At 34.9% G+C, this 14797-nt stretch overlaps 2 protein-coding genes across 7 annotated transcripts; one reads left to right on the top strand and one right to left on the bottom strand.

Annotated features, from left to right (window-relative positions):
• The first annotated feature begins 1745 nt into the window (after positions 1-1745).
• Positions 1746-6375, top strand: LOC141721548 (uncharacterized). Its single transcript, XM_074524495.1, has 8 exons — positions 1746-2096; positions 2873-3017; positions 3115-3283; positions 3907-4177; positions 4827-5092; positions 5181-5393; positions 5590-5692; positions 5899-6375. Exons 1-8 carry the CDS (start codon positions 1946-1948, stop codon positions 5961-5963), a joined length of 1383 nt encoding a protein of 460 aa, XP_074380596.1. The 5' UTR covers positions 1746-1945; the 3' UTR covers positions 5964-6375.
• Positions 6376-7907: 1532 nt separating this feature from the next.
• On the bottom strand, positions 7908-14342 carry LOC141721549 (RNA-binding protein 1-like). 6 transcript variants are annotated; one of them, XM_074524498.1, is made up of 7 exons: positions 14132-14339; positions 12548-12669; positions 12235-12457; positions 12087-12148; positions 11916-11997; positions 10404-10524; positions 9969-10288 (listed from the first exon to the last, which is right to left on the bottom strand). In XM_074524498.1, the coding sequence occupies exons 1-6, from the start codon at positions 14232-14234 to the stop codon at positions 10421-10423; spliced, it is 696 nt and encodes a 231-aa protein (XP_074380599.1). In that variant the 5' UTR covers positions 14235-14339; the 3' UTR covers positions 9969-10288; positions 10404-10420. The 6 variants fall into 6 exon arrangements, with proteins under 6 accessions (XP_074380602.1, XP_074380601.1, XP_074380597.1 ...); XM_074524501.1 differs by lacking the exons at positions 9969-10288; positions 10404-10524 and adding an exon at positions 7908-8156 and having other exon boundaries at positions 14132-14341; XM_074524500.1 differs by lacking the exons at positions 9969-10288; positions 10404-10524 and adding an exon at positions 8163-8298 and having other exon boundaries at positions 14132-14341.
• Positions 14343-14797: the final 455 nt, after the last annotated feature.

Genomic DNA, 14797 nt, shown 5'->3' on the forward strand with positions numbered 1-14797 from the left:
TCACATGTTCGAATTTTTCGGAAGGAGAATTTATGATTATGCCCCTTGAATCAGAGCATATCGCTTAAGTGCGGTTTATCTTGTTTCACGTGATTTACAGGAAATTTACCCACTACGTACCTGTAGGGCTGCGGCCACGGATTTTCTACGATAGAATGTGGCCAGCATCTTTGACATTCTTATACTATGTCATGTTTATATGTCAAACCTTGGTGCTAATTTGTGTAGTTCAAATGCCATTACAATATTTGGCCAAAAGTCACATAGCGGTCCATGGGATGAGGAGAACGAGCAATGCTAGAGCTTCCAAAACGGATTTCAAATACCTTGCACTATTAAGTGCTCTTAATATGAATTCAGAACTTCTGCATAGATTTGATAAAACCAAAAGTTCATCTTAAGATTCTTGTGTTTAAAAAAATAGTAGTCATTTGCTCTGCAGACTGAGGAATCGGATCAGAGATGGGGTTGTAATTGGTGAGTAGTGGGATCCCAATTAGTGTTAAGGTTGTTTCATGCATTTTAATATAATGTATTTTATATAATTGTTAATAGTAGTCAAATAGATTAAAGAAGCATCCAACTTGGGTAATATTTTAGATTATTAGTGTTGGTAGATTTGCATTAGTCAATGGATTCACAAATTGACGGTGATGCAGAGGTTTCCCCCCATGTCGTTTGGATAGATGTTGGATATGGTTGGAAGAAGCGAATCAACAAATAATAAAATGTCAGACTCAGAATTTATAAAAAATTTATGGGAAGAAATAATAGTTAAGGAAAAACTAAATACTTTGCCCTTAATTTGATTTTTTTTTTTTAAAAATAGTTATAAGGAAAATTATATGGAATCATTGTTCTAAAAAACAGAAATCGGCATTATTCAGTATAGTAACCTTTTAATAATTAATTGGATAATCGGTGATTAATCGGAACATTAATCGGATGTAATAACATATAATAATAATTAATTTATTAAACTAAATATATAAATTTAAGAAAAAATTACAGTGATTAATCGGATTAAAAAATCGAATCGGCAAGAATGATTAATCGGATGATTAATAGATAAAATCGGTAATTTTTAAAATAGAGCAAGGAATACCTATATCATTAAAGTTTTTTTCAAAATTAATACTAGCACCATTTTTAAAATTATATTTAAAAGTTCTGTTTTCGAGTTTGATTTTCAGAATTCGATTTGCGGATTCTGCAATCTAATATACAAATTAATTTCAAATTTTTACTTCACTTGGTTGTATTTTTGTTTCTTAGCGAATCAATCTTTTTTTAATCGTAGAGCACCTGCAGCCGCTATCCTTCGGATGTGCAGCGGGTAAACCTCACGACTTCACGCAATAACCTGCAAATCACGTGAACCAAGATAAACCGCATTTGAGCGACATACTCTGACTCAGGAGTCATGATCATAAATTCTCCTCTCGTACCTTTAAAACTAAAACTTAAACAAATTGTAATTTTTAAAATTAACTTATACAAAATTTTATTTTTGAAAAAAAAATAACAATTATATTTTCGAAAAAATCTCTAATCTACTAATGAATAAATTCCATTGAGCTATTATAAGCTGTGATTGCACTGAAACTTTCATCACTCCACCCGCCATATCCACACCGACACTATAATCCTGCCACGTGTCAATCCTCCCCAATCCAACGGCCCTAATTAAACCTCTCTCTCATCCCTCAATCTCTCCAAATTAACACTAGTACCATATCACTCCAGTGTCACGCCATTTGTTCATTTCAATTATACACACACCTCTCCCTGTATCTATATTTCCATTATATAGATACTCATCACACCACCTCTCTCTCTCACACACATCTCTCTCAATCTCTCTCTCTCTCTCCCATCTCTCTCAATCTCTCTCACTCCCATCTCTCTCTCTCTCTCTCATCTCTCTCTCTGAGACGAACAGAGGATGGAGGCGTTTTATTACATGGTGTTTGGTGTGTTGGGGACAATAGTGGCGATTACAGAGCTAAGCAAGAGCAATAAGGATCGAATCAACACTTCTCAGCCTTTTAATTCGTTCAAAAATAATTATCTCGTTGTTTATTCTCTTATGATGGGTGATTATCCTCCTCCTCGCATCTTCTTCAATTTGTTGTGTTTAGATCTGTTGTTTTAATGCCTGCATTGTGTTTGATTATTTAATTTTTGCGAATTTTGCTGTTTTCGATGTTCGATTCGTGTTTAATTTGATGGATCTATGTATGATCGTGTTTTTTATGTAGAATTGATACTAGATCTGGTTGTAATTATGCGGATTTCGTTGAATTATAATGTCGATAAAGTTGAATTCTGTTAGTAATTATGCGGATTTAGTTTGATTAAAATGTCGATCAATAGAATTGATTCGATCAGTACCTTAAATTTATTTTGAAGATTTCCGTGAGATCAGTTAGAGAAATATTAATATTTACGCACACTTAAACTTTCTACTTCTTCTAGTTTATGCTGCTAGGGATTAATTTTTCCCCGGTTTGGCCTTTTAGTGTATGTGATAGATTATTTATGTGTTGAAATGGAAGGAGTTATTTCCCGTGATTTAGTGGAATCATGCTGAGCTTGAATCGGTTAATTATCGTTTAATTAATGATCATGCCATTTTGACATGATGTTTGGTTTTGTTTGATGGTGACAAGGAACTGTGATATTAATGAAGTTAGTTTTATGTTCTTGTCTATATGTTATTAATGATCATTAAAGTAAACACAGGGGATGTGTTCGGTTTTGGTATTTTGTTGTAATTGCTGATGCAGTTCTTTTAATTGCAGTAGCTAGTTATTTATGGTAGTTGTTTTCTTTCAATTCGTTTAATACTTTTGTTTTTATGTGGCGACAGCTGGTGATTGGTTGCAGGGACCATATGTGTACTACCTTTACACAACGTATGGTTATGGTAAGGGAGATATTGGACAGCTCTTTATTGCTGGTTTTGGATCCTCCATGTTGTTTGGTACAATTGTCGGATCTCTAGCAGATAAAACGTGAGTCCCTCTCCTTCAGAATTTTAGTAGAGATAGATGTGTGAGATGGAATTTCTCATTATTGCTTTTTTTTGTCTGGTCAAAAAAATTATTACAGGGGTAGGAAACGTGCATGTGTAACTTACTGCATTACTTACATACTGAGCTGCATTACTAAGCATTCTCCTCACTATAAAGTCCTGATGTTGGGTCGCATATTGGGTGGTATTGCGACATCCCTTCTATTTTCAGCATTTGAGTCATGGCTTGTGGCTGAGCACAATAAGGTACATAGTGTTTAAGATATTACAAATTCTACTGCTGCTTCCGAAATTTAAATGCACAGTTAAGACATTGATCTGTTGAGAACCATTTCGTTGACTTGTTTGAGTAAAAGGATTTAATATGCTTTTGACTCCTTACTCTATGTGGCTATGGTATGATGCTGTCAATACGTATTAGGGCCATGTATAAACACTTTGATAGGATGTTAAGATATTTTGTGACTTTCACAAGGGACTTATCAGCCCGTGTCTTCTTTATATACAAAATTTGCTTTATGCTTCCTTGGAGCTGCTTTTTCCAGCTGATTGATTTGATACTGCTAAAATTTATGAAGATCGGGGAATGTTTCTTAAAAAAAAAGTAATCATATATCTGTGAACTAATGTTTGTTATGGTGCATGACCGGTGACATTATGTGCAGTAAAAAAAATTCTTGCTAAATTTATGTGTAGTTTCTGGTACTTATCGATGGACTGATACCTCTAATGGACCATGTTTGCGCATTCTCTTCATATGCTTTTCTAAACTGTTTAATGTTGAAAAAATATCTTGTGTAAGAACTAGCTTATCTGTAGTCGGTAGTATTAAGTAAATCATTGATTTCTCTTTCATTTTGTGTCTGTAGAGAAATTTTGATCAGCAATGGCTCTCACTAACATTCTCCAAGGCAATATTTCTTGGAAATGGTCTTGTTGCTATAATCTCTGGGTTATTTGGAAATATGCTTGTTGATTCTTTAAGTCTTGGACCTGTGGCACCATTTGATGCTGCTGCATGCTTTCTAGCAATTGGTATGGCCATTATAATGTCATCCTGGACGGAGAATTATGGTGACCCTTCAGAGAGCAAGGACTTGCTTACACAATTCAAGGGCGCTGCTGTGGCTATTGCTTCAGGTGTGTATTATGGGTTTATGGCTTGTGAATCATGGTCTCTGTTTCTTAATTCTAAAGTTTTCTTTACTTACTTTGCATACTATGTTGGTCTCTTAGTCCTTGGAGACTACGCAGTAAGTAATAGATAGATAACTAATTTTATCAATTCAAATCTATCCATTAAGTATCTTGGACCAATTATATATTCATGAGTATTCAACACAGCTAAGAAAAAGTATTATCTTTCTTTGTTTATATTGATGTCTTGGCATGCAATTTTTGTTCTGAGATTGGACTATGAATTTCACTTACTGTATACTCCCTCTGTTCCTTTATATCTTAACACTTCCCTTTTTTGGGATGTCCCGTCCATTTCTTTACATTTCCCACAAATTCATATGTTACTTCACTAATTTTAGTAAGTCCTGCTAACATGCCCACAATTTCTTCTCTTTTCTTGACTTCTCCTAAGCTCCGTGCCCAACCCAAATGTTTACAATTGGGTGGGACAGAAGGGTATAAGTTTAGATTCTTAGGGCATTAATGTCCATAACTAAAATAACATTAGCATTTAGCAATAAATAAATTGCGTTATCGCCGTGTTTCTAATTATTTGTCCTATATATGTCACTTGTACTCGACACTTATCAGAGTGGTCTTTTTGGGTCAGATGAAAAGATTGCTTTGTTGGGTGCTATACAATCACTGTTTGAAGGCTCGATGTATACTTTTGTGTTTCTTTGGACTCCTGCTTTAAGTCCAAATGATGAGGAAATTCCCCATGGTTTTATTTTCGCCACCTTCATGTTGGCTTCAATGCTTGGAAGTTCATTTGCGTCTCGCCTAATGGCTCGCTCATCACTTAAAGTTGAGGGCTACATGCAGATTGTATTTGTGGTTTCTGCTGCCTCTCTGACGCTTCCCATTTTGACTTCGGTATAGTCATTCATTTTTTTTGTCTATTTTCCTTTTAGTTTTAGATGTTGGACCCTGACATATATAATTGCTGCTTTGATTTAAACAGTTCTTGGTACCTCCTTCTGAAGAAAAAGGAAGTATTTCATTTGCTGGTTGTCTTCAGCTTCTTGGCTTTTGTACTTTTGAGGCTTGTGTGGGTATCTTTTGGCCATCTATAATGAAGATGAGATCCCAATACATCCCTGAAGAGGCTAGAAGCACCATCATGAACTTCTTCCGCATTCCTCTCAACATATTTGTGTGCATTGTGCTGTATAATGTATGTTTCTGGAATTTTATTCATCAATCTTGCTTAAAATATTGTGGCCTGTGTTATGACCACATTAATCTTTTCATGCTTTCTCTGTTTTCTGTCCCCCAGAATCCTAAATGTCAAAACCTTTGAAATTATCTGAACACAGCTTCTCTACACTTTCTGATATCTTTTGTAAAATGTGTTTCATGTGGGTTTTAAGGTCAATGCATTCCCTATCACTGTTATGTTTGGCATGTGCTCCATCTTTCTTTTCGTGGCATCCATATTGCAAAGGAGGCTGGCAGTTATTGCAGATAAGACAAGTAAGTTCTCATTTTGGGTGACCTGATATAAAGCTTTATATACTATATACAATCTGTCTTTGTTCAAGTGTTTTTTTGTATGGAGAGTAAGTTGGCAAAAACAAATGTATGCCATTGATCTGATAGAGATTGAGAGAAATCAGTTATGTTGTCTATATGTTTATTAATATTATCGTCAGAAATTAAGATATCTTTACATCCTGCAGAGACAGAAGATTGGTCACCCATGAGAGAGAGGGATGCAGAGGCTGAACCATTGACTGAAGCTTAGTTCTTAAAAAGTTTAAAGTGATTAAGCAATGAAAAAATCAAGAAATGAACTGGTGCACAACTAAATATAGCTAACATTATGTCCAATTTAGTCGTGCCAACAATTTATCGTATTTTTGGCGTTTGGGAAGAAGTGGTTGCGGAGGTATGCTATTTGGTCCAGCTCTTGGGCATAGGCTGCCTCGTGAAACTTGTAGCATCTACAACATCAACTGCTGGGAAGATTTTTTTAACAATTTATGACGGGTCGTTACTGTTTTCTTTTATAGGTAAGTTTAAGAACTTGGTATATCTTTTACATTTTGCAGTATTTCTTTTGTACTCCAGTGTTAAAAGGCACAAGCAATTCTTTATACTTTCCATGTGTACTACCAGAGTATGAAAGAAATTATATACTTGTTCTTTTAAGTTCATTAGCATTTAGCACCAGAGCCGACAATTCGTTCGTTTCGTGTTTCGTGTCTCGTGTCATGAATATCGAACTGTTAATGTTTCGTTTCGTGTTCGTGTGCCTTCATTTCGTGTCGTGTTTCGTGTAATTTAAAATTAATAATAAAAATAAAGATAAATTTAATTTATATTTAAATATTTTGTTTTTAGTAGTCGAGTGTTAAGTCAATAAGTCGTACAAATTCAAGTACGTTCAAGTCTTGTGAAATCTAAATTTGAATCTATTTTGTATCTATTTTTTGTAAAACTTATATGTAAAATATTATTGTAAAATATAGAGTAAAGTTCTATGGAGTCCACTTTTAATTGGAGTCCTCGGAGTCCATATATGTTCTGCAAGTAAAATATAGTTTAAAATATTGCAAAACATATTATTTTTCGACAAACATAACTATTCTATTAAAAATCTTGTAGATTGCATACATTTTACAAGCAGAACATTACAAAAATATATTATTCTACAAAACATGTTTAGTTTGCAGAACATAAATGTTCATGTTGCAGAACATATTGCAGAACATACATATTGTACTGTAAATATATGAGATTTGCATGATTTTGTTAAAGTTATGCTATTTGTGTGACATATTTTACAAAATAACACGTTTTACAAGATATTTTATTTGCAGAACGTAGATGGACTCCGAGGACTCCGACAAAAATGTGGACTCCATAGAACTCAACCCGTAAAATATATGTATTCATATAATTATGATAAATATATTTATATATTCATTTATTTCGTGGACTTTCGTTTCGTGTCGTGTACTTGAGGGTAAACCCAAAAGCCGACACTAAATTCATCTGTCTATTTTCGTGTTCATGTACTTTCGTGTTCGTGCTTTTTGTATTCGTATACCAAAAATAACAACCCAAACTCGTTATTTTCGTGTCATTTTCGTAAATTATGTACGAAATTGCTGTCTATACTTAACACCAAAATGGCAAAGTCCAATGAAAGCGATAGTGGACAACTGTTAAATTTAAGAAACCCCAAATATTGTCTAATCCCTCTAGAAAGTGGAAATAGATACTTTAAATGGGCCACTTTACAGGTTAACATTTCCAAATGGTGAATGTGTTGCAACTTGCAAATGTTTTGCATGGAGTAGTCTAATTTAAAGAGTTAAATATAAATAAAATTATTATTTTGTTCCAGTCAAAATTACACACAAAGAAGTGAGATATTTTAGTTCTTGGGATGATTGAATAATTAAATTTATCAAAACTGAAATGTATTTTAAATATCGAATAATTTGAAAATTAAATTAATTTATCACATTGGATTCAACTTAATTACCTTCAAACAAACTTTTGTGGGTATAAAAAACGTATGAATCATCACACTAATGCTATCACCATAATTAAAATACAAACAAAATCATAGGGGAATATACAATAATCAAGTTTTGTAATTAGAAAAATTGTTCATCGATTTTTACAAATAAAAGATTTTTTTTTACTTTTAGATTATTACGAGTTTGGATAGATATAATTTAGAAAATAAAACTTATACCATGTAAAGAATTACGACTCACACCTTAACGAAAGAAGATATCTATTATTTATCAAGTCAAAGTACAAATTCCAAATAAGTTTCGCATCCTCCAATTGTTTCCAGCATCACATGCTTCAGAATGATCTCTGTTCAAGTGAGCAATATAGCATCTTGCTCTTCCTGGACGACTTAAAACAGTCACGGTGGCTTCCAGCTCCAGGAGCAGATTCTAATATCATGCATGACCTGTGATTCCGTAAAACTTCTTTCAAATTCAATACGCGACCTATGGCAACATGGCTGTAATGTTCTTTCTGGCCTCAATTATAAAATGCTGAGGTACATCTTCCTCAGCATTGCAAGAGAATCATCATAGGCCTCCAAGATGCTGTTCAGATCATATGTGGTTATATGCATGTATGTTATGTACCCGCTCGCGTGATTAGTTGAGTTAAAGAGAAATCCACCCCTGCTTGCCAGCGTGTTTGCTTATGTATGAATGCACAAACAATTATCTTACAATTTACAATGTATGAATGTAAACAGACTCACATACTACATTTGGTATTTCCAAATCTGCCAATTGTTTTTAGAACTTGATGTTCTAACATTAAATTTCCATTTATTTCACTGTGTGATTGTCATGTGGGATTATATACTCAAAATATGTTTTCCTTGTACTAGTTAATGTTCAGTGAACATGGAAATTCTAACCTTTAATTTGCTCAAAAAGAAGAGAGAACTGCTATTCTATTGCATATAATTTCATGCCATCAGGAAGAACCATTGCATACCAAAAAGTAACAAAAAAAACATAATAACACATTCGCCAACCAGTTGTTTATCTTCCATTTAAGTTTCTTATGTTATTTATTTTTACTTCAGTTGCTAAAACCAAAAAAAAATAGCTCGAACAAAATTCTAGTTTACAAGTACAATTGCCTCTAGCCATTAAACAGGCATTCAATCTAACAAGTCAGAACTCAGATGTGTAAATTCTCGACTCAGCAAAACATCAATTGACTCTAAATGTGAAATCGTTTGCGACCCAGGCTATACAGTATACACCAGGAGAGTCGTTTGAATTCGCAAAATTCAGATGACATGGTCTTTTTCACATCAATATGCAAAATGACCAAATTACATCCAAGCCAAATGTAATTAATAATTCGCTGGGTTCTGTAAAATAGCTAACACTTGGAACACAACCTTTTATGTTTATCAACACAATTAATGCACAAATGCAGGTCAGTGCATACCCAACAGCTCCCTTGGTATCGAGGTCTGAGGATGGCTACTGGTGGGGTAAGAATTTCAGATAAATATAACACTTTGCAAAACAAGTTCAAGTAAGAAAGTCTCCTTGTCTGGTCATATAGTCGGATCGAGGTAATTCACAGATAATCCAGTCAAGAACTTCATATTTGAAAGCCACATTGTTGTTAGGCCTAACTCGTTCTTTCAAACTTGAAGTTGCAATTGATTGCATCAAAAATAAATAATCCTATCAAGACCTTGATATTAGCAATGCATGCTCGAAATTTTAACCTAAAGTCTTATATCAAGTGCCTTTATACGTCATAGTTAAAAGATTGGTAATAACCATAAGTTTTTTTGTTAGACGTCAAGTAGTTGATATTGTAATTGTGAGAAGCAAGAGTTTGGCGTTCAAGGATACAAAAAAACAATAACATGCACCAGTGATCTTAAGAAAAATGTGCTAAAACACCAATATACGTCCACAACAGCAGGAACCTCATCAAACAACAGACACAAAAGTTTGCTCCCGGATATGTTACCAAAAGGTGGGGCCACTTAAATATTAATTAATTTATATACATATATACATAAATATTATATATATATATGGAGCATCAAGGGAAAAAAATGACGAGAAAACCCATGTGGCATCTTAAACTATCCAAGTTTAATGAAACTCACTGCAATAACATTTCTAAATTAATATATATGGAATGGTTTATTAGCAACTATAGCTATCTACCAGTGTTGTTGCATCACATTTATAGTAGACGAATTCATCGCTATAGAACTTCAGAGTTCTAGGGCAAAATATGTTAAGAACTCTTATAACAGTACCCATTCCATTTCCGAAGTTATAAATTCATTAAGATAGACATAGGAAACGACAACGAACTTCGAAATGTCATACAACATTCTTTAATTAAAAATTTTACACGCCTGCAATCTTGCAATGTCTAAGATAGAACTGAAGACGGACTAAAAAAACGTTGTTCGAGCAGTCATCATCTCTCGAATATTACGCACCCACACGAAACATGCCAGTCCTAAAATAGTGACCCAACAATCGCTGTTGTCATGTCGCTCCTAATAGTAAATCTCCCCGGACTCGAGTGGGCCTACACAGAAGAGTCGTTTCACAGTTTAGTTTAAACGTGTTTTACGGTCAAGTTTCAACAAAACCTAAAGGCGATCAATAGCAAACGGCCGTACGCGTGGAATAATTTTTATCACCTGTCAAACTGCATTATTCAACGCCTTCCACGATGCCCGCCACCTGACCTTGCACCAGGATAGCGAGCAAACTGCAGCCTTAAATTAACAGAGTCGCGGTCATGCTCATCAAATCTATAACCTGCAAAATTGAGTTTGACTTTCTTTTACGCCTTAAAACTAGGGCTAATATGGTCATCAGCAAAAAGGTTACTAGACGTGGAATCATCACATTCAGCGTAAATACACAAGCAATTAAGAGCTAGTTTCCACAGACGAATTCCTCGTAAGCCTACAACATTTATACGAAAAGGACCGGTGCATGCCTGGGGCAAACGGGCCCATTAGATCATACGACACAGAAGCTTTATTCCATCAAGAACCTGTGTTCATAACCATAAAGCACGCCAATTGACTACTTTATGCATGTTCGCTTTGATCATGCATCTTCCCCAGCAGGGCCCATCAAACAGAATGAAAACTCTCGACAAGAACTCGTTAAATCAGGAAAAGCCATATCTTTGTACTAAGAGGTGGATTTAGAAAGGAAGGCGAATTAATCCAATTCCCTGAGTCGATTGCTTGCAAGAAAAAACATAGAGGCGCAAATATATATATATGCATATAAATTATCTTCATAAACTAGTCAAACAAATATGAGCCACCAAGTCTCATGAGATACGACTGTAGAATGGTGAAATCATGGAAAATCGTTGAATTGTTATTTAGGAAAAGACATGAGAAATACTTGCTTCCGACACATGTATAAGTTCTTGTTCTAACATAATTCTCATAATATCTATTTGCTATCAGATAATTGTGAAAAGCCAATTCTCTGGCATTCCTAAAGAGAAAATATAGTATAACACTGAGACAGGGAAAATACAATGTAGCTTCATGCCAGAGAACTTAGCTAACTTTCCATGAGAAAAATTGTAAACTAAAAATTTGAAAATGGTAATTAAGTGTCATTCCCATTATTAATTACACAGATGCTGAATTATTCCATACTCGCTGATGTTGAAGTTGGTAATCCAGTAAGGTATGATTACTACACTCATTATATAATTTGCCATCAAACTTCTTGCCACGCATCACTTTATGAGATCTCTTGGTAAAATATTTGTGGGTAAACCTTAGAGGAACTTCGGAAACAAAATACTAGTTGGTGTATATGAAGCTGATAAAATATGGCTATGCTTCAACTCATTTCTATTCTAAATCATAAGCATAAGCACATGTATTAATATTATGCACATAAAAGATCAAATATTTACCACATCTATTGTTTTGACTGTTGTCTATCTTTACTTAAATAACGTGTTCAATGTGTGACTATAGAACAATCAAAACATGGAAGAAATATGATCATTGTTTGCTTTGTTCTGTCACTAAAGAACAATGCTAAACAGTGTACCCTTGCAAAATCTAGGTAACAAACTGCATGCAAGAGAAATGGTACATCATAAACAAATATAGATAAATTAGGTACGTTATGGCTCAAAGCTGCAATGATATAGACATTAAGCTTACCTTGTAATGCATCCATGGCAGTGGCTGCATGGGCTGGGCTCACAAAATCAACAAAGCAGAGCACCAGCGGATCACCCCCAGACTGCATAACAGAAAAGTATTTAGCAGAGTGCTCTAGTATACATATACATGCATGACATCTAATACATATGCACGGATATATGCTCTTACATGTCTTGAATCCTTTGTCACGAGTCTGACTTCTTTGTAGCCTACAAAAGGGCGAAATATATCTGCAATCCCGAGTGAAGGAACATAAACAGAAACAGAAAGAATAAAAACAGGCACAACATATGCTTTTACAAGCCACCAAGGATACGGGCTACTTCCCTGCGAGTACAATTTGCAGGTAAGCCTTCTACATACAATGTGGGACTAGCATCAGGAGGTAGAGGATGCTCGGGTCTTCCAACTCCAACCGCCTGGTGTTTTGCTAAATCTGAGGCCCCAATACCCATAATGCGGGGATCATCAATGGGACGACTACTTAGTCCACCACTTATCACTCTGGCAGGTTCACCTCTAGTGTAAGAACCAACTTGCTGGTACACATAGGAGTATATTAGAACTACACATACAACATCAAATATTGAAGTTAATGCTTATTAATGTAATGGAAAAAACATAAGTACCATGCCACGAAGATAACGATCGTAGGATGCGCCAAGAGAATCCCCTTCTTTCACACCACGGGGTGCCACCCTATCATCATCACGACCATAATAGTTGGGTAAGTCATGGCCAGCGGAAACATCTACAGGAAAAAGTAGCAAAAGAACAGTTAAAAAAGTTATCATCTTCCACAAACAAAGAAACCAAAATAGTCTTAACAGGTGCATCCAAAAATAACTGCAACATATTTAGCAATTAAAAACATAAAACCCCTCTTTAAAAAAAAGGGCGCAGCCTCAATAAATATAAGGGAACAGGTTGGTAATATGCTACAAGGTCGACACAACTGAATTTTGATAGACTAAACACAAAATATCAAACTATGTTCAAGTCTTCTTACATTTAACAAACTTAATTCAACTCTGTCTAACTCTGCTCGAAATCAAGTAAGCATTTGGTTTATAGTTAAAGGTGTCGTTGATTGATTCTACTTCTTCTCCTTAGTTTAAAGTTAATAGGAAACGAAATCTCGATCCCATGTATATGACAGTTTGGTTTAAGATTGTCTTATTGGAATGGGTACCTTACTGCTCCCGTGTCAGCCAGTTACCTTCTCAATCCAACTCCCTCCTATACCCATCACCTCATTCACATCACAATACAAACACACCCTAAATAATCTATGAATTCAACAAAGTCCATGGACTATTAACAATCATTAAATTAAAACTGAATACACAGCCTAACTATTCAACTTTCAGAGTTCAGTTATCATGCCTCACAAAACCTCCTAGACATCTAAAATTACTAGGAAATCGCTATCCAGACCTTTGTTATATAGGAGTAGTATTCAACACAAAATTATACAAACATATATTGACAGCCCTTACTTGCAGCTAAAAATTCAAACCTTGACCATTCAAACATGATAAATGACCAAATCAACTCCTCAAAGTCACAAATAGTACAGCATTCACAATTAAAACCCTAGTTTACATCTCCAATAGAAAAAGCGTGCAACTTTATGAACAAATAAAATCACAAGAATTACAGCATTCACAATTAACACAAAGCATTATATCTCCAACAAAAAAAACTTGCAACTTTAAGCAATTAAACCCTGTATACAGATCTATGAATTTACACAAACTAAACAAATAATTACAATTACAAATATCAAAAGCCCTCAATTATAGCTAAAAAAATTAAAATTTTACCATTCAATTATCAAATTAGACCTAAAACAAGAACTACAGAAATTCACAATCAAAGCCCTAGTTTATTTCTCCCTCAGAATAAAAAAAGCTTGCAACTTTATGCAATTAACCCAAAAATACATAAAGATCTGCAAATTAAACATGAAGATTACATATAAATACACACACACATAGAGAGAGACAGAGAGAGAGGGAGGGAGAGAGAGAGGGAGAGGGAGAGACGGGGAGAGAGAGAGAGAGGGAGAGAGAGAGAGAGGGAGAGAGGGGGAGAGGGCGAGAGAGAGAGAGGGGGGGAGAGAGGGAGAGAGAGGGAGAGAGGGAGAGAGAGAGAGAGAGAGAGAGAGAGAGAGAGAGAGAGAGAGAGAGAGAGAGAGAGAGAGAGAGTACCATATTCAGGATGGGGGCGTTTGCCAAGAACCGGAGCAAGAGCAGGGCCAGGACCATTGGGTTGCCTGGTTGCTTCAGCGTATCTCCAGTATGCATCTCCCATTTTTGCTTACAATTCAACAACTTAACTGTGTGTGTCCAAGGATTGGTTTGTTTCGAGACTATCGGTTCGGCTCGCTAGGTTTTTAGTTTCCGTTTAGTTTCCACTTGTATACGATACAGGTGTCTTAGTTTTGTACCCAAAAATTAATAAAATTTCATGTAAAAAACAAAAATTGAATTGATCGAAAAGAGTTAAATGTACGCATTTTAATCAGCGTTCTAAAAATCGGTCTAGGCGGGGCCTATGCGCTAGGCGGTGGTAAAACGCCCTGACTCGGACCTAGGCGGTGATTTAGACGTTTTTTCAAAAAATCGGGAATAGGCGGGTTAGGCGGTCAAAAATCGGTCCTAGGCGGTCTAGGCAGAAAATAATTAAAAAAAAAAATTTTTTACCTTTTAATAATTTAATTCATTAATTTCAAAATTTCACACAATATCATGTCAATTTCTAATATAAAGTATTGGTAATAAGTAATAAGTAATCAAATATATTTACTTTCTCACTTAAAATATAAAATTAACATAACATATTATAATTAATTTAAAAGTGTGAATTAAAATATA

Source organism: Apium graveolens, chromosome 4, assembly GCF_009905375.1.
Source record: "Apium graveolens cultivar Ventura chromosome 4, ASM990537v1, whole genome shotgun sequence".
NCBI lineage: Eukaryota > Viridiplantae > Streptophyta > Magnoliopsida > Apiales > Apiaceae > Apium > Apium graveolens.

Coding starts and splice junctions, on each gene's coding strand:
- LOC141721548 (XM_074524495.1), top strand. CDS start 1,946: ATGGAGGCGTTTTATTACATGGTGTTTGGTGTGTTGGGGACAATAGTG. Junction 3,284..3,906: donor TTGTGGCTGAGCACAATAAG/GTACATAGTGTT, acceptor TTGTGTCTGTAG/AGAAATTTTGATCAGCAATG. Junction 5,693..5,898: donor AGTTATTGCAGATAAGACAA/GTAAGTTCTCAT, acceptor TACATCCTGCAG/AGACAGAAGATTGGTCACCC.
- LOC141721549 (XM_074524496.1), bottom strand. CDS start 14,234: ATGGGAGATGCATACTGGAGATACGCTGAAGCAACCAGGCAACCCAAT. Junction 12,670..14,131: donor ACGCCCCCATCCTGAATATG/GTACTCTCTCTC, acceptor TTTTTCCTGTAG/ATGTTTCCGCTGGCCATGAC. Junction 12,458..12,547: donor ATCGTTATCTTCGTGGCATG/GTACTTATGTTT, acceptor TATGTGTACCAG/CAAGTTGGTTCTTACACTAG.